The sequence below is a fragment of the Erinaceus europaeus genome, chromosome 18 (genome assembly GCF_950295315.1).
Source record: "Erinaceus europaeus chromosome 18, mEriEur2.1, whole genome shotgun sequence".
Classification (NCBI taxonomy): domain Eukaryota; kingdom Metazoa; phylum Chordata; class Mammalia; order Eulipotyphla; family Erinaceidae; genus Erinaceus; species Erinaceus europaeus.
This window is the reverse complement of record NC_080179.1, coordinates 20,896,306-20,917,974: the sequence shown is the minus strand read 5'-3', so window position 1 is coordinate 20,917,974 and position 21,669 is coordinate 20,896,306. Positions and strand designations below refer to the sequence as shown.

Genomic DNA, 21,669 nt, shown 5'->3' with positions numbered 1-21,669 from the left:
GTCGGGCAGTAGCGCAGTGGGTTAAGTGCATGTGGCACAAAGTACAAGGACCGGCATGAGGATCCCGGTTCGAGCCCCTGGCTCCCCATCTACAGGGGAGTCACTTCACAGGCGGTGAAGCAGGTCTGCAGGTGTCTATCTTTTCTCTCGCCCTCTCTGTCTTCCCCTCCTCTATCCATTTCTCTCTGTCTTATCCAACAACGACATCAATAACGATGATAATAACCACAACAATGGTAAAACAACCAAGGTAACAAAAGGGAAAAAATGGCCTTCAGGAGCAGTGGACTCATGGTGTAGGCACCGAGCCCCAGCAATAGCCCTGGAGGCAAAAAAAAACCTCAATGTAATATATATATGTATATATATATATATATACATATATATATACACATATATTTAATAATGAATGCATTATTTGTAGACCTCAAGAAAGATGGATAGGCAGTTAAATAGTCCACCAAACAGGAAGGTTGTGTTTGACTGAAATAACCTAGGCAGTGCCAAGTCTCTCAGCTGCCTGCTTGAGGCATTAGTCTCGGGGAAATGCCCATTGGTCACAGTCCTAGTCTTCCGGAATGGAAATTTCCTTCCAAGACAGTGCACCAGCTCCAATATTTAGCCTATAATTAGTATGTCCTCTGGAGGATTTGCTCCTCTTGAATCAGAAGCCTCTTTGTCAGTCAGGCTCCTGGCTGGCGATGATAGGAACCGCAGGGCAGTGCAGCAGGAAAATGTTTGCTCAGATCAAAAACATTTAACTCTTCTGTGTCAAGGGGAACACTAAGTAGCAAACTCACAAGAAAACCGTAGAAAGCAGAACATGTAAAAGACAGAATGCAAAAAAGAAAAAAACAAACAATGGGAGATGACATAAATCCTAAGTTTTGGTCTCATTTTCTTCCTGTTTGTGGGATCAGCTGGCTCCCCTCCTGCCTTTCTCACCAGGGTTTTCAGTTTTGGACTTCTCAGAGGCTCTTTAGCAAGTATGTTTTTATTCATCAGTAAACATCCATCTGTGACTCTTGATAAATAGCTCCCCCTTGCAGGCATCTTGATTTTTTTGGTTCTGAAGTGGCAGTTTACAGTGAGAAGGAGGCAGCTGTGTTTCAACACTGATATCATGTTATCATATCATATGTTATCATATCATATCATATCATATGTTATCATATCAATGATATCATGCAAGAGCACAGACTCTACCAGCTCCAGAACCCAGTGCAGAATCCTGACTTTGTTTCTCCTTAAGAAATGTCTTATTTTTTGTCCCTTTCTGGCAGAAGCCAGGTTGAGAAGGTCCAGTGAATGGCTGCAACAAGCTACTTTTAATGTGATGATACTGATGAATTCTGAGAATCCATCTTTCATTGGGAAAATATGATGGGAGGCACTAGAATTTCAGATGAGGTAATAGATTTCTTCAAGGCTTGAATTTTCTTTCTTTCTTTCTCTCTTTCTCTCTTTCTCTCTCTCTCTCTCTTTCTTTTTCTCTCTCTTCCTTCCTTCCTTTCTTTCTTTCTTCCCCCCTTCCAGTGACCTTTTCTGTCATATTCAAACAGTCCACCATGGCCTTGAAATCCAGGATTATTCCAGGAAATACAACTCATAGTAGTTTAAAATTTTTTATTCCTTTGTTTTGTCCATTAGTGCAGTAATAACCACATCTAAATCCAGATTAAATAGTAATATTTAAAAAAAAAGATTTAACAGGGAGTCGGGCTGTAGCGCAGTGGGATAAGGGCAGGTGGCGCAAAGCACAAGGACCGGCATAAGGATCCCGGTTCGAACCCCGGCTCCCCACCTGCAGGAGAGTCGCTTCACAGGCGGTGAAGCAGGTCTGCAGGTGTCTGTCTTTCTCTCCTCCTCTCTGTCTTCCCCTCCTCTCTCCATTTCTCTCTGTCCTATCCAACAACGACAGCAACAATAATAACTACAATAATAAAACAACAAGGGCAACAAAAGGGAATAAATAAAATAAATATTTTTTAAAAAACTAAAAAAAAAGATTTAACAAAACATGGGGGTGAAAGATATAATTTTGGGAGAAACTAATATACCCAAGTCTAGTCATTGCTCACCCCCCCCCCCAATAAATGGCTCTCAGAAAAACTAAGCCTGCTACACATATCTTCCCAGTTAGAAACAGTCACTTTTGCAGAAACAAAAGCCTATAGAGATCTCAAATGGAAAGGTAGCAGTTAGGGACTTAGTGAGTCTTTACTTTGCTAAGATGAGGACTCTGTTTCAGAAATCTGCTACTGCTTTCTTACAACTGAACTTCTGACTATGTCATCGGCAGGGTCCTAATTCCTTTTACATAAACAAACAAATTTGAAAAGATGGACTTGAGCAAAACAGGACTGTTTTCTTTAGTTCTGAAACTCTAAAAACATTTAATGTTCTCACATACTTCATCAAACTCTGAAGTTGGCCTAGACCCTAAAGAATCACTTATGTTTCCCGACCTACTGGTAGATCACTAGTTTATTTCTCTGTGGAACATCTTACATGTCTAGTATGCAACTCAGCTCATGCTAGTTATCCCCCGTTCCCTATGCAGTGTCAACATTTTATGCATTCCTTGGTAAAAATTACTCAATTCCTGGCTGGGGGGTGGGTGGGTATACTATATTGGAATGTGCAATTCCTAGTTTTCAAAGTACCCTGAAGTGGTTATGATTATTATAATTTCTTTCATTTTTCAGATGTGTTCTCCAAATCAGATTAGAGGTCTCTCTCTTGCTTTCAGAAAGGACAGGCAGGCAGGCTGTCTGTCAGGAGTTCTTATGGCTTCCAAGCAGTCAGACTCAAATCCATTTAATCCTTGCCTGGAAGGAGAAGCTGATAACTTAAACAGTATGAGTATAGGGCACTAAATTGTGAAGTTTTCAGCAAATGGATGAGGTAAAAGGACTAAAGCAAATAATTGTTCCTAAGCTTTCAAAGCAGGCAGCTAGAAGGTGAAGGGGAAGTTCTGTGGCTTCCTGGGCTCATGGCTATACAACTTGCCTAGTCCAGCTTCTTGAAATGCCATCTAGCCTCCCTCCCCGCAACCCAGCAGAATTCTCACCACCCGCCGCCAGGCATTCCTTGACCATCCCTCCAGGCACACAGTAATGTTGTATCTTTGCCAGTCTAACTACACGTAGCAGAGTGAGACTTGGCTTCATCGCTGTCAAGACTTGACTTCAACTTTCTTACTTCATAAAAGAAGGGGTTAATACAGAAAATTGCAATCCCTAACCCCCAATACCTACCATATGTTTTTATGTGATTACTTCTCCTCCTCCTCTTCCTCTTTCTCCTCCTTCTCTTTTCTATTCAAGGATATCACTGGGGCTTGGTACATACACTACAGATTTACCTTTCTGGGTGGCCATTTATTTCTTTTTTAGAACTTTCTATTTGATTTGATATGACAGAGAGAAATTGAGGTGGGAATGGGGAGATAGAGAGGGAGAAAGAAAGATAGACACACACAGAACTGGTTCACCACTCATGAAGTGTCCTCCCTCCAGGTGGGGTGAGGGAACTTGAACCTGGTTCCTTGAGCATGGTATTATGTGTGCTCAATCAGGTGCACCTCCACCCAGGCTCCACCCGATCCCATGATGATTTCTTATCCTAAATATTAAAGCAAACACTAACTTCTATTCTTCCCATGTTTCTCATGTTCTTCTGTCTGCCCAACTAGATTGTAGACCTTTAAGGGAAAAAAGTCACATTTTTTAAAAAAAAAATACATTTTTTGACTAATTCTAGTATCATGTGATAAATGTTTACAGAACAAATGAAGTAATCTGAATTCAATGACCCGGTAGCTACTAATACATGGCTTTGAACCATATCTATTCTGAGGGTAGAATTTTCCCCTATTTATCTGTAAAATAATAATGTTGTTCCAGTTTGGCTTTTTTCTCTCCCCATGAGAAAAAAATATGCAAGATTGTTTCAGAATAAGGTTAAATTCTCAAGGTCTTCATGCCCTTCTTCTAAAAATCCTTCCATGCAGCTGGATAAGTCACAACTCTGCTTAGAATTCTTACCATATACACACAGTTTCAGTTTCACTGATCCACTGCTATGACATTTAACCCACTCATATATTACTGAGAAAACTAACAGATCCATTTAGCCATTGCTTCTAGAAAATAGAGTGTCTACTGTCTTCAGCTTTGGGATCATCAAGAGTTCTTCAGATTCACACATTAGTTTTTTTCCTTATCTAATTACCCCACTTCATGACTTAGCCCCCATTTTTCTTTCTTCCTTTGTGATCTAGAGAAAGATCTTTTTTTTTTTTTTTTTTTTTTTTTTGCCTCCAGGGTTATTGCTGGGGCTCAGTGCCTGGCACTATGAATCCACTGCTCCTGGCCCCATCTTATTCCCATTGTTGTTGCTGTTATTGTTGTTGTTGCTGCTGCTGTTGTTAGGCCAGAGAGAAATGGAGAGAGGAGGGGAAGCCAGAAATGGGGAGAGAAAGACAGACACCTGCAGACCTGCTTCACCGCTTGTGAAGCGACCTGCCCCCTGTAGGTGGGGAGCTGGGGGCTCGAACTGGAATCCTTGAGCTGGTCCTTGTGCTCCACATTATTTATGCTTAACCTGGTGCTCCACTGCCAAACCCAAAAGATCTTTTCCAAAATATCAGATGACCTTGCAGTCTTGTAGGTAACCTAGCTCTCCCACTGTTTGCTAAAAATTTGAGACAAAGATATAGCACCTTTAACAGTTGTCTAGTTTCTAGAAAAAAAATCTATTTGATTTATTTCACAAGGCTAGAATATGGAGTTTACTGTCTCTTTCAAGCTCTATTTAAGGGGCTTTAATTATGGAAGCACCAGGAAGATATTGTTTTCAGCTGCCTCCTGAAACATTGTCCTAAGGAGAAAGGAAGAGACAGTTCTAAACTCCTTTTCCCATTCACATGCTGTGAGTTTTCTGTCAGTTCCCTCCCCTCCCAGCTCCACCCACAATCTCTTAAATATGGGCACTAATGTTAAGTGTTTGTGGGCTGTCTCTGGTGTCCTTGCTCTCCTTTTCAGTTAATATTTACGAGTAAAAAGCAGAAACTTCACTAACTGGTGCAGGGAGACGGACAAAACAAAGAAAGGAATTTTAGGTGAAGGGGACCTGTTGAGTCTTTCTTGTTTTTGAGAATATACTTGGTTATAGGTATGCATATTTAGTGGTGAGGGACAGATAGAATGTGACTTGCCTAAGTTCACTCAACACACACACAGAGAGAGAGAGAGAGAGAGAGAGAGGGAGAGAGAGAAGGAAAAGGAGGGGGATGAGGAGGAGGAGGAGGAGGAAGAGGAGGAGAAAAATAGAAAATTGCTCATGAAAATAGAATTTTTAGTCATGTGTCCTGCCTTTCAATTTTTGGTAGGAAAAATAACAGATTACACAGAAGGCCCCAAAGCCTTACAAGTCAGATGATTGATTTTTTTCCCATTGCAAGGCAGAGATGGTATTTATAGTCATACAGGCAGCAGAATAGAGATAATCTAGATTATTTTTATTTCTTCAGCTGAAAGCTCCAGTTTCAATAGACAGAACACACCCCTGCTGCCCCTCCCACCCCCAATCAATTCTAAAATAGACCCAGAGATTTACCAATAATCATTTCAGTTCTTACAAGGTGAAGGATGTGAAAACTACAAAGATAAAAATCTTTTTGTAAAGGTGCCAGTTGAAGATTATTTTAGAAACTGCTTATTTGCTTTGAAAAGATGTTGAAAGTGAGGCTGAACTTTCTTACCATGTTAGTGTACTGTTAGTGTTATTTAAACACATGTTATGTATGCGATGTTGATGCCATGTCTCTGTTAAGAAACTAGAGACATTTATTTCTTGGAGTGGGCAGGATGGCATCCAGTATTTATCCTCAGCCTCCAATGTGAGCTAAAGACTGATAATCTTAAAGAGGTGGGTGTTAAATTTTCTTCTCCCGCAGCAGCTACTCAGAATAGAAATGTGATGGTAACTACAGGACTATTCACTAGAAATTTTCATATGTCAAAATCATCTTGAATAATACAGAGCAGGGCTTAGGTGGTGGCATAGCTGGTTAAACACACATATCACCACACATAAGGATTCGGGTTCTAGCCCCTGCTCCCCCTCTGCAGGGGATCATTTCATGAATGGTGATGCAGGTCTGTAGATGTCTATCTTTTGCTTTCCTTCTCTATCTCCCTCTCCCCTCTCAATTCTCCTCTGTCCTGCCAAATAAAAATAAATAATAGAAAGGAACAAATGGACACTGGGAGCCGTGGATTTGTAGTGCCAGCACTGAGCCCCAGCTACAACCCTGGTAGCATTATTTAAAAAAAAAAAATAGCAGAGCATAGAACAAAATGTACAGAATCATTGTTTTCTTTGAAAAGGGCACTGAATCTGAAACAGAAAGTGGTTATACCAGTATGGCTTTCACCAATTAATGACAAAGGAGTTATACGCAACCCAATTTTACCACATTGAATGGACATTTTGTTCTCTGTTTGCGTGGTTCCATTTCAGTTCATCTGAATTACACTGTAGTCACTTCCTGTCCTGAGGTTTTTCTTCTGCTTCACAAGATACTAGAAAATCAAGGTGTTGAAATTTCTCTGTAAAGGTTTCTTTGTGATTAGTTTCTTTCTTTGCAGTCTCCAAAATGCACCTTTCCCACTACCAAGTAGTGACCGTCTCATTTAGTGGGATTTCATTTAAGTGACAGTAGTAAATTTCATGTCCTTCTAACATGCAGTATATAGACTCATCAACTGAACTCCTTGGGAAAAAAAAATATATATATATATTTTTTTAATGAAAATTCTGGCAGAAAATCCAGTCTGCTCAGTCTTCATATGCTATGAAAGCCACTCAGTTTAATAGATGGCAACAATTGATTGTGCTTTTAATATCTATTTATACAAGCTACAGTAGGTTTCTGATATTTTAATGAACGTGTAGAGTATTTTTTAGAAGTGCTTTGGTATGTATGCATAAAGAAAAAGCCCTGTCAATTCAGTGAGTAGCTCTTATATGTGAGTTTATTTGCACCCTCTCTTGTTCACAGGGGAACTACGTGTCTAAGATTATACTTTGCACTGTTTCTTGATTTTTGCAAACAGGTGTCTTATTAAGGATTTTGAAAATCGGCCTTCTGTCACCCATCTCCTCAACCACCCTTTTATCAGAGAAGCCAAAGGAAAGGTCTTACTTCTGCAAAAACAGCTGGCTAAGGTCCTCCAAGACCAGAAGCATCTAAATCCTGTTGTCAAAACCAGGTACAGTACACGATGTCTTCCCGCTCCCTCTCTCTGGTTATTTATGCAAATAGCAGTTATCACATCCCTGCATATTTTAGAGTTTCATTCACATGACATTCAGTGCTCTCTGCCCAGCAGCTGAGAGCAAGAGCACTTCAGAAGGAAGCTGCACACTGATGCTATTATGGTGGTTTCTCTCAACTGTGGTTTGAAATCTCATTCTGCTTTTGTGTTCAGTCAGCTCTAGTTAAAACAACAAACAAGCAAATACATGCATCAATACCAAGGATTATTCATTTTCTTTTCCTTTTTTTTTTCTGTTTGTTTTTACTCATCTAAGTAACTATATGAAAGTAGCCATAATTGAGATTGCGTGAGAAAGAAAAATCTTTACTGGACTTTTGCAAACCTGCAGAGCAGAAATGTAGACAGACTGGAAAGTGATGTTCAAAAGATTATAAATTGAACACTGGAAACTTTAAGTTTTTTTTTGTTTGTTTTGTTTTTGCTTCCAGGGTTATTGCTTGGGCTCATTGCCTGCGCTATGAATTCACCGCTCCTGGAAGCTATCTTTTTCCCTTTTGTTGCCCATCATTGTTGTTGTTGTTATAATTGTTGTTATTGCTGTTGTTGTTGTTTGATAAGACAGAGAGAAATAGAGAGAGGAGGGGAAGAGAAAGATAGACATCTGCAGACCTGTTTCACTGCTTGTGAAGCAAACCCCACCCCACCCCACCCCCTGCAGGTGGGGAGCTGGGGCTCGAACCAGTCTTCTTACTCTGGTCCTTGCACTTTGTGTCACATGCGCTTAACCTGCTGATCTGCTGCCCGACCCCCTGGAGACTTCTTCTCTAATGTGCTCTTGGAGTCTGTTTTCTTTAGCTAAAAATTCCTTAAAGGCAATTTAGTATTTTCAAATGATTCTAAGTTGAGCTATTAGCTCTTCCGTGTAAAGCAAATGTGATGCCCATAAACTTGCTTTTTTTAAAGAAGAGTAGAATTTTTTAAATAAATGTTATTTTCAGGGCCATTAGCTTAAAATAGTATTAAATGGTGGACTTGAAAAAATAGATTTCTGGTTTCTCTCCAGAGGGTGGCAGAATTTCTCTTAAAAAGGGGAAATGCAAATGAAGCAGCTTCCTCACCTAAACGATTATTTGGCTTAATAAAACTGGCCAGGATACAGACAAGCTCTAATTCATTATTACTTTTAAAGAGTGAAGAACATAAAATACCATAAGTTCTGGATATATTCATGTAGTTTGTAGAAAACTGTTTACAAATCAAAAAGCACCTGAACTTTTGAGCTTAGTTTCAAGGGGACATTTCACCCCCAACCCCAGTCAGGCTCCTCTCTGGATAGTTCAGAACAACTATTTTTCCTTCTTTTTCCCCTCTTTACATCATCAGTTCTGTTTCATCACGAAGAGAAACAGTACCAAAGAACTAGTGTTTAAAAGCATCTCTATCACTTTAAAATCTAATCTATTCAGTTAGAGACATTTATGTGTGTGCATATGTCAGGCCCTGTGCTGAACAAAAGAACTACAAAGGCAGATCAGATAACAGCTCCCGAGAAAGAGTATCTTTATCGATAGAGCATGATACAGACAAGAATCAAATGGGGATAGCTCAGAATGAAAAGTATCTGGTCACTACTGGAGCACCTCAGAAGAGAAGACTCCTATAACTTGTGAGAAGATGATTCTTAGGAAAAACAGAGATAGGTGTGTTGTGGAAGGTAAAGGGAAAAGAGTGAGCAAAGGGCAAAGGCACAGTGGCTGAAGAGAACTTAGAGTTTGGCGAACAATTAGTTGGCACTGCTATTGAGAGCAGAACTTGGCATGGATTGGGGGGAAAGAGAGATAAGGCAAGCAAAGCAAAGCAAATCAAAGCAAGTACTCAGTTTTATTCCTCAGGAACTTGAAGCCTTTCAAGTAGGGTTGTGCTGAATTCTGAAAGCCATGTATAAAATGGAATGAAAGTGGGTAAGGCTGGAGCCAGGGAGAAGAGTTTTTGTGCCAACTGCAAATAGCAGAAGGTGCTAAGATGATGGTATTATCAGAACTTAGTGGTGGGACTGTGGAGAGATTTTAGGGAAAGAAAAAAGTAGCACCCACCCAAACTGGAATGCCTCCCTGCTGGAGATCAGACTGTAGTTATAAATAGACTTTATAAAGGTCTTAAGACACAGATACGTCAAAAGGCTTCGTCCCTGCTTCACATCCTATTAAATGCAATACTAAGTGTATTTCCCAACTTTCTGCTCAAAATAGAGTTCTTCAGTAGTTTAAATAATTTTGGTAAACATGTTTAGTTTTGAGCACTAATACAAAACCAAAACCAAACCAACCAACAAGCAGAAAACGAGAGCGAGAGCCTATAAGAGAAGCTGTCTTACTGTTGACCGTTCCTGGAAAGGCAGAGACTGTTGTGTCTACAGTTTTAGTACTTTTCTTGGAGTGGGGGAAGAAATTGGGATCTGAAAGGGCTACAGGGAAGGCAGGTATCTTAAGGATGGGGAAAATTTGGACAGGTGAGGTAGAAGAATCTTAAATAAAAAGAGCTACTGAAAATGAAGAGAGGAAAGTAACAGAGGAAGCAAAATGGAGTGTAATCAGGGTCTAGGAGGAAAGTTAATCTTAGAAAAAGTCTCTAGGTTGACAAAGACACAGAAAAGTTAAAAGAGGGCTAGGGAAATGCCTCACTTGGATAATGTGCTGTTATGCATGTGACCAAAGTTCAAGCCTGGCCCCACCTCATTGGAGGAAGCTTTGGGATTGTGTTCTCTCTCAATCTCTCTCTCTCTCTCTCTCTCTCTCTCTCTCTCTCTCTCTCTCCTTCTCTCCTCCCCCTCCTCTTCTTCTTCCTCTCCCTTCCTCCTCCTCTTTCTCTTTGTCTCTATCCATCTAAAAAAGGAGAAAGAAAAGTTAGATGAAGTTAACCAGAAATTTAATAGACACAGAGAAGGTGCTATAAATAAACATATAGAATGGCTTTTATAGTTCAAAACATGAAGGAAAGTGGCCTCAGATTTGAAAGTGGGCTGTGGACTCTAAGGAAGTATTAAACCTTTGGGACCACTTTTGTGAGGAATATGATAAAGTGTCCACTCAAGATGGCTATTCAATAATAGGAGAAAAACCTTAGTGGAACATAATTGGATAGAATTTCATTGTAGTGGAGTTAACCAGGGCTTATGATAATGCATGTAGGCCCTTCAGGAAAGAATTCCTTCCGCATCTATCTTCAAGTAATTATTTGCAAAAAGGAGTTTGAAGCAGAGAAAGATAATGGTTGACTTGGATGGGTATGCTGAGTGAACAAAGAGCAAAGGAATTGAGGTAGAAAGAGAGTTCTTGGGGATATGGGGAAAAAAAAAAAAAAAGCAAAGCCAGGAATGGCTTATTGATTTAAAATTGGATCTCAGTCAGGATAATGACAACTTATAATGAAAATAAAAGTAGACTTAGTGAGAGGATTGCAGGAGAGGAAGGTGTAGAATGAAAATCATGGGAACTTTTAAGAGATAAATGGGATTAGTCATGACTGAACTTGTGGAAAACCTCAGTGGAGGAGAAATACAGTTTTTAAAGAGTTGACAAGTCCAGGAGCCCTGAGTAGAAAAGGAGTTAAATAAGTGACTGGCAGAGAATGTGAAACCAAAGATTTACCAGGAAAAGTGGTAGAGAGAAAATAAAATGAGAGTCAAGTGCTGGGGAATATGATTCAAGAAGACAGTGGGTTTTTATTTGTTTGTTTGTTTAAGCAAGAGGGATTTATTTGCCAAGTGAAAGTACAGATTAGTTACAGATAGTACACTCCAAAGAGGCATGAAGTGGGCTGTTTAAAAAGGAGACAGCCATGATTTACTAGCACAGTGATCAGAAATGGCTGTCCCAAGATAAGAGGGAACTTGTGGTGTGGTATATTATATTATATTATATTATATTATATTATATTATATTATATTATATTATATTATATTATATTATATTATATTATATTATATCATATCATATCATATCATTTTATTTTATTTTAATTTAATTTAATTTTATGTTTCTAGAGGCAAGGAGGCAGAGAGGGTGAGCCCCAAAGCTTCCTTCAATGTAGTGGGAGCTGGGCAAAGCAGCACACTATCCAAGTGAGCTATTTTGGATAGTGGGAATAAGGAGAACAATGGTTGGGGAGAGATAGAAAGAAGTGACCTTTCCCCCCATCCCATCTCTGTGAGCAGAGGGAAGGTAAGGCAGAGGCAAAGTAGCACAGGGAGATAGTCCATTTCAGTTCCGATAAAGAGGCAAACTAGTCAAAAGAACAAGGTCAGGAGTCAGGGGACCTTGTTCACGGCAGCAGAAGTTGTACCATGAGACCTTGCTCACCTCTCCTGGGTCTAAGCATTCCACCTCTTCTGAGGTGATGGCAGTTTGTATGTGTGTGTGTGCGTGTGTGTGTGTGTGTTGTTTTTAGTGGACTATGATCCATTCCCCTTTCTCATTACCTATATCAGACACCTTGGAGAAGTGATCTTATACTGTTTATGAACTGATACCATTTCCTGTTACAGGTTATAGTGAATGATATGAATGAAACCACTGGAATTTAAGTTTTTCAGTAATTTTATTTTTCCAAATCATATGTTCAATTCAGATACAACAGAAGAGGTTTTTTTAATTTTTTTATATTTATTTTATTTATTTTTTCCCTTTTGTTGCCCTTGTTGTTTTATTGTTGTAGTTATTATTGTTATTGTTGTTGTTGGATAGGACAGAGAGAAATGGAGAGAGGGAGGGGAAGACAGAGAGGAGGAGAGAAAGACACCTGCAGACCTGCTTCACTGCCTGTGAAGCGACTCCCCTGCAGGTGGGGAGCCGGGGTTCGAACCGGGATCCTTATGCCTGTCTTTGTGCTTTGCGCCACCTGCGCTTAGCCCGCTGTACTACAGCCCGACTCCCAACAGAAGAGTTTTGAGTCCAAAGCCGACTCTCTCAAAAGGAATTTAAAATTCTGTGGACAATAGTGTGGGACTCCATTTTTTTTTTAACCTGTCAGGGATACTTATAAACAATTTGGCCATGTCCTTGACCTTCAAAAAGACATTTTCCTTCCAAACTAGTTTTGCAAATCCCTGCACTCATGGGTATCATCTCATATGGTATTTCACATAAAAAATTAGGAGACATACACATGACAACATGATTTTTGGAATCACTACATAGAAATTAGTGGGGAGAAGGAAAATCTATGATCTGAAATGGTGCTGGGTTGATTGAACTGTGACCTGCCTCCCTCCTTCCCACCTTGCAGCCTTCTAGTCTGGATTCAACTTCAAGCCACAGTAAAATTACAAGATACAGCATGTTGTTCCCTGAAGGTGGCTGAGTCCTGGCTGGAGCCACAAATGTTCAGCCCATGAATGTCAAGGTTCTATTCTGGGTATTACTTGCTAGGAGATTCAAGTTGTTGGCTGTTTTCTGCTCTGTTTAATAGATGTTGAGTCTGTCCTTGTAATATGCCTGAGGCTTATTAAAACAATGCTCAGCTTCTGATTTCTTTTCAGCCTGCAGAGTGACCTTTAAAACAAATTTCTCGGGAGCTGGGCTGTAGCGCAGCGGGTTAAGCACAGGTGGCGCAAAGCACAAGGACCGGCATAAGGATCCCGGTTTGAACCCCGGCTCCCCACCTGCAGGGGAGTCGCTTCACAGGCGGTGAAGCAGGTTTGCAGGTGTCTATCTTTCTCTCCTCCTCTCTGTCTTCCCCTCCTCTCTCCATTTCTCTCTGTCCTATCCAACAACGACAACAACAATAAAAAAAAAAATTCTCACTGTTTAACTGCTATACTTTGCCCAGAAAGCCTTGCTCACCCTATGTTTGTTTGCAAGATTACTTACGCACTTGCGCGCATGCGCGTGCGCGCACATGCGCGCACGCGCACACACACACACACACACAGCCATATACTGATCGATTCCTATGTAAACAAATGACAGTTAAACGATGACTTTCTAAAGTGATGAAAATTTTTGGCACATAGGAGCTTGACGATCATTCTGTCCTCCTCACAGACAAGAAATAAATCCATATCCTGACATAATTAGTATCTGCTATGTATATCTACACCTGTATATCTATAACTGGGTGAATTAATTAATTAGCATTTAGTTTTATGCTTGTGCTTCTGATTCTTGCTGTCTAGAGATACAGGCTTATAGGATGCTGATCTATTGAAATTCTGGCCCTAGATACTGCTTAGATGGAATAGAGGGATTACTGTAGTAATTTGAAAACAAGTAATTCTTCTATTTTTCAATCTACATATTTTTAAAATTTTATTTATTGATTCATGAGAAATGATAGGAGAGAGAGAAAGAACCAGACATCACTCTGGTACATGTGCTGCCGGGGATTGAACTCAGGACCTCATGCTTGGGAGTCCAATGCCTTATCCACTGCCAGGCTAGCGTGGGGGTGCCTCTTCTCGGGCACATACTCTCTGGGTTGGAGAGAATGCAACCGGAGCCAGCCTGGGCTGCTATTCACTCAGCAACGTGAGAGAGATGACCCAGAAACAGAGCTTGTGGTGGTGAGGTGATTCAATTCTTTATTGATCAGAAAGTCAAGGCTTTTAAGAGTTGGACCTGGAAGTGGCATGTCGGAAATGGAAATGGCTTGACATGGTTTGGAAAGGGGCAGAGAAAGGCAAAAGGGGCGGAGAAAGGTAGGAACTTCCTTAGCAACTGTTGTGAGGGTTTTAATTGGTAGGATTAATAATATCCTGCAGGCAGGGAGGGTCTTGAGAAGATAGATCAAAGGAATGGAATGGGTGGGGATCTTTCAGGCAAACGATGACTACGTAGATAATAAGGGAGCAGGCCATAGTATCAGGAATGCAGGGTGCTTTGTGAGGCAGGGAGTCTGATAAGACAAGGCAAACCTTGGTGGGTTGTGTCTGTCCTTGCTCGAACTCTCATTAGAGAGAGAGAGACTGACAGGATGAATGTTGCCTTAAGTCAGGCCCTGCCAAGCTCAACCACATCCTCAAAGTTTCCAGAAAATCCACTGCACCACCTCCCAGACCACTTTAATCTACATATTTTAAACATTTAAAAAAATATAATCTTAAGTTGTAGATCAAGTTGAATATCCTGTAGTAGTAACCTAGATAGTATTTCCATTACTTGGCTCTCAGTAGAACTGATCATGTGTACATGGTCTGCCATTGTTTTTCTCACCTTAAATTCATAATTAAGTAGTTATAGTCAACGAAAAGTTTATTTTCCATGAACTCTGATATCAAAGGTGCATTAAAATGGAAATAATAGTTAACTAGCAGGTGACTCACCCAGTAGAGTATAAACAGTACCTTGTGTCCTAAGGACCTAGGTTTGAGCTTCCTTGGATATGATGTTTCAGACTTGTGTTTATTTCCACCTTAATTGAACAAGGGACCGAAATGCCAGCTCCTGCCTTTTCTCAATTCCTGGAACCTAAGGTGAGTATTCCTCACAAACTGAAACTTTTTAAGAACTAGCCCAAATCAGAGCAGGGAATCTCATTCTCTTTAAGCTTTAATACCTAAATTCTACTTGTCTGAGAGAACTATCTTAGCAGAAAATTTACATAGAGTCTCATAAAATAAAACAAGGAATCTGGTTTTTACATTTTCTTGATATTTAGCAAAATAGATTTTTGTTGGAATTTGAAAATACCTCCAAGCCATTGAAATGACAGGGTCCACCAAATAATCTTAATTTGACATAACCCCCTTTGCTATTTATTTATTTATCTCTTCATTCCTATAAGTTTTAGAATAAAGCACCTTTGAGTTGAAGATCTATAATTTTCAACATGAAATAAGGAATTTCCCCCACAAATTGATATTACCTGCTATTCTCAAATAAGACACTAGGTGGAGCTTGTGAATTTAAAGAAAATTTGGTTGGTGACAAAAATCACTTAAGAAAATTGTAGGGGCCTGGGCAGTAGCACAGCAGGCTAAGTGCACATGGTGTGCAACACAAGGACCTGCGTAAGGATCCAGGTTCAAGACCCCAGTTCCCACCTGCAGAGGGTTTGCTTCACAAGCAGTGAAGCAAATCTGCAGGTGTCTATCTTTCTCTCCCCCTGTCTGTCTTTCCCTCTTCTCTCAATTTCTCTCTGTCCTATCCAATAGCAATAACAACAATAACAGTAATGGCAAGAAGGGGGACAAAAATGGGAAAAATGATCTCCAGAAACTGTGGATTCGTAGTGTAGGCACTGAGCCCCAGCAATAACCCTGGAGGGGAAAAAAAGAAAAGAAAAGAAGAAGAAAGGAAGAAAAGAAAACTGTAAAATGTTGAAACAGCTTGTATTGAGTAATTTCAACTTCTATATAAAACAATACCACACTTCCGTTAGTACATGTAATGTATCGAACATTTTGTTCTGGTTTTCTTTAAGATACAGAGAGGCAGAGAAGGAAAGAGCAGAGATAGACTATAACACTGAAACTTCCTTCCATGTGGTGGAGACTAGGCTCAGACCTGGTCCCACACATAGCAAAGCAGTGCACTATCAGAAAGAGTTATTTCACTAGCCTAAAAGATTTTTTTTTTAAGATAAATACTTTTTTTCTAGATTTTTAGTCATCCAGGGATTCATCACTCTTGGCTGACTTTTTCGGATAGAGACAGAGAAGCCAAGAGTGAACGGGAGAAACCACAGCATCAAAGCTTCCCTCAGTACAGTGAGCTCTGGGCTCAAACCTGGGTCACACACATGGCAAAACACCACAGTCTCTAAATGAGCTATGCAAAAGGAAAAAACAACTTTATTTACCCATCTATTTATCAAGGAGAGAGGGGAGGCGAGAGGAGGAGAGACACCTGCAGCACTGCTGCACCACTCACAAAGCTCCCCCTACAGGTGAGGAGTGGGAGCTTGAACCTGGGTCCTTGCACATAGTAAATAAACTATTTTGTGGGTCCAGAATAAGGCTTTCTTTTCTCTTCAGTAGATGCTCAAAACCTCATCGCCAAAGCAGGAAAATGAAGCAAATAGCACTTTTAGAAAAACGGTCATTGGGGGAAGGCAGAGATAGGACTAACATGTATTTTTCTCCTCTGGTTGAGAAAATGAGGTGATCTTTATCAGAGTGGAAATGCCTTGAATATATATCACCTTTTAGATTGTCAGCTTGCATGACCAGAGTAAATAATTTGCTTGCCTGAAAGTATAAGGAGAGGCCATCCATTGGTAACAGCAGGTATAATTTTAAACGTTTTTGTTGTTGTTGTTGTTGTTGTTTATTAAAACTATTGGGGAGGATTTCTGTGAGAACCGAGTGTATATTTGCAGTTTCTGTATTTTTCCTGGAGGTTAAATCTGTGTGACAAATATTGTCACAGACACAATCTATGTATGGGCTTCAAAAAATAACAATTTTTGTATTTCTGTGTCTATGCTCACACCAAAAATCACAGCTTTCTACTTGATTGCATTCATTTCTGTTTTCAGTGTAGAGTCTGAGAGCTACCTCACTGGGAGGGACATGTGTCATGCGCACTGCCCGTCTTTTTGTGCTGTGCTGACTGTCTATCTGAATGAAAAATTCTGCCCAGCAATGGTGAAAGCACAAGGTACCAGATCCTTAAAAAGGTGGTGGCAGCCGTGTGTGTTGTCCAGGCCATGAGCTACTGGAGTAAAACAAAACTCTCGAGGAAACATGCCATTGATTTGAACTCAAATACCCCCCAGTCTGCCTGTTACCATTTTCTTACCAGAGTACCTGTGCAGGGCTCTGAGCTGATTCATTGGGGAGACTGAGTGCTTCGTCTTTATTGCAATCTGACATATGAGCAGCTCATTTATTTATTTTATTTTCACTTTTAGTTTACTTTGTCAAAAGACTTGTAGAATGAACTATAACAGCCTGTTTCATATAATTATAAGATGTGAATATAGGAAGGAGATAAATTCGCTAAATTTAATATAGACTTTTTAAAAATGTGTTGTGATGTTTTGTCTTAGGATGAACTTTTTTTTTAGGATAGAGAAATGGAAAGAGAAGGGGAAGACAGAGAGGGGGAGAGAAAGGCAGACCTGCTTCACCACCTGTGAAGCAACCCCCCTGCAGGTGGGGAGCCAGGGGCTCAAACCGGGATCCTTACGCCAGTCCTTCCACTTGGCGCCACCTGCACTTAACCCGCTGCGCTACCACCCGACTCCCTAGGATGAACTTCTAAGACAAAAGTGCTTATGTTTTATGTGGTGAAGTTTTGGCCAGCTAGGATGTACTTTTGCTATTTTGTTTAGCAAAGTCTCTAGCTAGGAACAGGCAGCATTGCTGTGTTTTAGTCAAAATTTGGATTTCAAAGCAACCCAGTTTCACTTTGACATCACAAATATGTCAGCACACAAATGGATGCATGTTCTCTTAAATAATGTTTAAGTGTTTAGGTTATAAATTTGATTTTTATGTGAGGCTTAATAGCCTCACCTATTTTGAAAACTTTATGTGTACTCGCAGCAATATTGGTTCCAACACTGAAGATGACTGATACCAGGTTGCAAATATTCCTTCTTCAAGTGTATCAGTGGTAGGAGTTGGGAAGTAAAATCTAATTTAATCAGAAGTAAAATTTAATTTAATAGATAAGCAGAGAAAAAAGTCAGTGTTTTCTCTACTCCTATCCATTATGTTATAAACTCAAGACTAGTATGCAGAGCTGCCAAATCAGCTAATTCCTTTTCTACTTATTTTTGAGAAATGTATGTTGTAAGTGACAGAATGAACATCAGGATGCCTTGACTCCGACATGACAAAGTGAAGGCGGCTTCTGAAGCTGTATCTTCTAAAACTGTGATGATACTGGGCATAAAATGTGACAGGGAAGAGTATGTGGAGATATTTCTTTGTACCTGCCCCCCAGGGGACATTTCACAAGTGGTTTTGTCTTCTTAGTAGATTGTGAATAATGTGTGAAGTTGAATGAATTGTTGAACCCAAACTTTGACAAGGAAGTGAGAATGTTACTTGATGCTTTTTTTTTTTTTTCAGTTTATCTTGAGTTTTTTTTTGTATTTATGAACAACCGGATCAATTCTGCCATATGGCGGTAGCAGAGACTGAACAAGCATTCACATTTTTATATCCATGCTGTATTTGCTCTCACAATTACCTACAAAATGGATAAACCATTCCTTTCTAGAGGAAGAAAATTGAGATGCTAGCTATTAAATAACTGGGTTTGCTGAGTGACCCACTCAACATTACTCACAGTCGTGAAATCAGGACCCAGAACCGCTCTAGGCCCAGACTTCCCCTACAATCACACTGATGGAGTGAATTGCCGCCTACTTTGAACCTGAATGAGCTTTATGCTTTAGGAAATACGTTTTAGTATACCCAAAGGGGATTGGTACTGATTGTCAACCAAGTGTTTTTCAGTGTGAGCAATTCCTCCAAGAGACAATTTCACATGTATACTCCAAAGGATAAATATATTGAATGCTAATATGTTTTACTTTTATTTATTGTTATTGTTACAATAATTATTGTTATCATTTTAGAAACAGAGTAAAGGGGTTACAGCATTGAAATTTCCTTCAGTACTATAGGGGCTGGGCTTGAGTTTGGATCATGCTCACGGCATAGTTTTCTTTCTTTAAACTTGTTACCAGATAATAAACCCAGAACCATGCTTGTATGTAACACCCACCGCTGAATGGACTCCCAATTTCCTCCCTTCCTCTCTCCCTCCCTCCCTCCCTTCTCTCCTTCCTTCCTCCCTCCCTTCCTCCTTCTTTCTTTCTCTTTCTTTCTTCCTTTTTTTCTTTCTTTTTTTCTTTCTTTCTCTTTCTTGCTTTCTTTCGAGGAAGAAATAGACTGCACTGTTTTACCATGTATGACCCTAGGGTCTCATATATGGCAGCATGTGTACGCTCTACATGGTTAACTCTCTCCCAGACCCTGATTTTTTAAACTTTTTTTTTTATTTTTAACTTTTATTGCCTCCAAGGTTATTGATGAGGCTTAGTGGCTGCATAACGAGTCTACCACAACAGGTGGCCTTCCCTCCCACTTTTTTTTTTAATTTGATAGGACAGAGAGAAATTAAGAGTAGAGGGGAAGATAGAGATGGAGAGAGACAGAGAGAAACACCTGCAGTACTTGCTTCACTGATCATGAAGCTTCCATACTACAGGTGGGGAGTGGGGGCTTGAACCTGGATCCTAGTGCAAGGTAACGTGAGCTTAACCAGATGTGCCACTGCACTCCCCCCCATTTGTTTCTAGTAGCAAAACATTGGAATCATTCTAAATGTTGATCAACATAGGACTAAGTAAATAAAATGATACATATTTACATGAAGTGACATTGTCCAGTGATTAGATGAATAAAATGCCTATACATTGTAGACATACAATATGTATATTTATATACATGCAAGGAAAGTTTTAAAAAATTTATGACGGGGGCAGGGCACTAGCACAATGGGTTAAGCGCACATAGCATGAAGTGCAAGGACCAGCTGGAGGATCCCGGTTTTAACCCCCAGATCACCACCTTCAGGGGGTCACCTCACAAGCAGTGAAGCAGGTCTGCAGCTTTCTATCTTTCTCTCCTGTCTTCCCCTCCTCTCTTGATTTCTCTCTTTCCTATCCAACAGCAATAACAACAACAATAACAACAAGGGCAACTGTCAGTCAAAGTTCAGGGCGCCAGTATGCCAGGCTAGCTTTGCGGCCGGAGACAGATGACCAGGGACACATGGCTGAGCAGAGAAGCAGTATTTCTTTATTCACAAGTGAACGCTTCAAAAAACTAATCTAATCTAATCACAACACAATTCTGTCCTTCCTCTCTCTCCTCCAGCGCAGAGTCAGGAACCAAGGAAGTATGTAGGATAGGGGCGGGGAGAAGAGAGAAGGGGGGAGGGGGGGAAACCAAGGACTCAACCAAAATCTCCCGGAGGCAGGGGGAGTGAGACCAAACCAATGTAACAGAATGACCATGTAAATAGACCACAACAGAAGGGGTCCCAGAAGCAGAACTAGAAGCATACCAACAGGCAACAAAATGGAAAAAAAAATGGCCTCCAGGAGCAGTGGATTCCTAGTGCAGGCACTGAGCCCCAGCAATAATCCTCAAGGCAGAAGATATATGTATATATATGACTGGTGAAATAGCTCACTTGGATAGTGCCAGGCCCCTACTGCACTGAAGAAAACTTCAGTGCTATGGTCTTTTTCACTTTCTCTGCTTCTAATATATATATATATCTGAATGCTAAACATCATGTTTACAGAGTAAAACCTGTAATCTATTTTATAGTGAAACCCACAAATCTGTATGCTATTCATGAGTTTATGTATTTAAGTATATTACCAATATTTTAAATTAAACTGGAAAGTTATCCACCAAATAATGGTATTCAGGAAAGGGGAATAGAATGCAGCATAAATCAAAAAGGAATTTTAAGTACATAAATCAGCAACAGCATAGGCATTTATCAATTCATTGATGTTTATTGTATTAGCTTCTGAGATTTTCTATAGTTTAAAGAAAATTCACAAAATATTGGATGTGGTCTTAAGGGAAGGCCCCTTGTCAGAATTACAAGCCTGACAATGAATAGGGGAAAAAAAATGGGAGGAGACATTTACTTCTGAAAGTGCAATGGTTGGCATTTAAGGATATCAGAAGTAATCGTGATAGGATATAACCAATTGGTCATACTCCTTATTGTGATAAAAGGGAGGCTTGAACTTTAGCTTTCTCTATATCCCTGTTAGTCCTATATCAAAAGGAGAGACAGCCTTATTTCTTGGGGACCTGAAATAGACTTGCTCTTTCTTGTCTCTGTCTCTGACGTCTCTGAACATGCTATATGGTAAATCTGTGAATGAGTCACTATCACTGTCTGCTTTCTAATAATATTTATTTATTATTTCTTTTTGTCACCAAGGTTATCTCTGGGGCTCAGGGCAATCACTATGAATCCACAGCTTCTGGCAGCCATTTTTTCCATTTTTTTTCTTTCTATCTTATTTATTGATTTTATTTGACAGGACAGAGAAATTGAGAGGGGAGGGGAGATAGGGAGAGAGAAAGATAGACACCTGCAGACGTGCTTCACTGCTCATGAAGCAGACCCTCTACAGGTAGGGAATGGGGGCTCGAACCTGGGTCCTCATGCATGGTACTATATTAGCTTAACCAAGTGTGCCACTACCCAGACCCAATATATATATTATTCTTTTAGTGCTAATATTCTTTGATGAACTTCTAGGCATGAAAGAATGCATACCAGAAAACCCTATCATGTTGAAGATGCTGAGAAACACTGCCTTGAGGATGACTTGGTCAATCTGGAGGTTCTGGATGAGGTACTCAGTATTTTATAGATAATCTCACCAA

At 40.0% G+C, this 21,669-nt stretch overlaps 1 protein-coding gene across 1 annotated transcript in view; it reads left to right on the top strand.

The window, feature by feature from the left end:
* The window catches only part of MYO3B (myosin IIIB), a 508,363-nt gene that overhangs the window by 172,384 nt on the left and 314,310 nt on the right, over positions 1 to 21,669 (top strand). The window contains exons 8-9 of the mRNA XM_060177727.1: positions 7,125 to 7,280; positions 21,542 to 21,638. Of these exons, the coding sequence (XP_060033710.1) occupies positions 7,125 to 7,280; positions 21,542 to 21,638 (253 nt within the window). The remainder of the gene's footprint in view (positions 1 to 7,124; positions 7,281 to 21,541; positions 21,639 to 21,669) is intronic.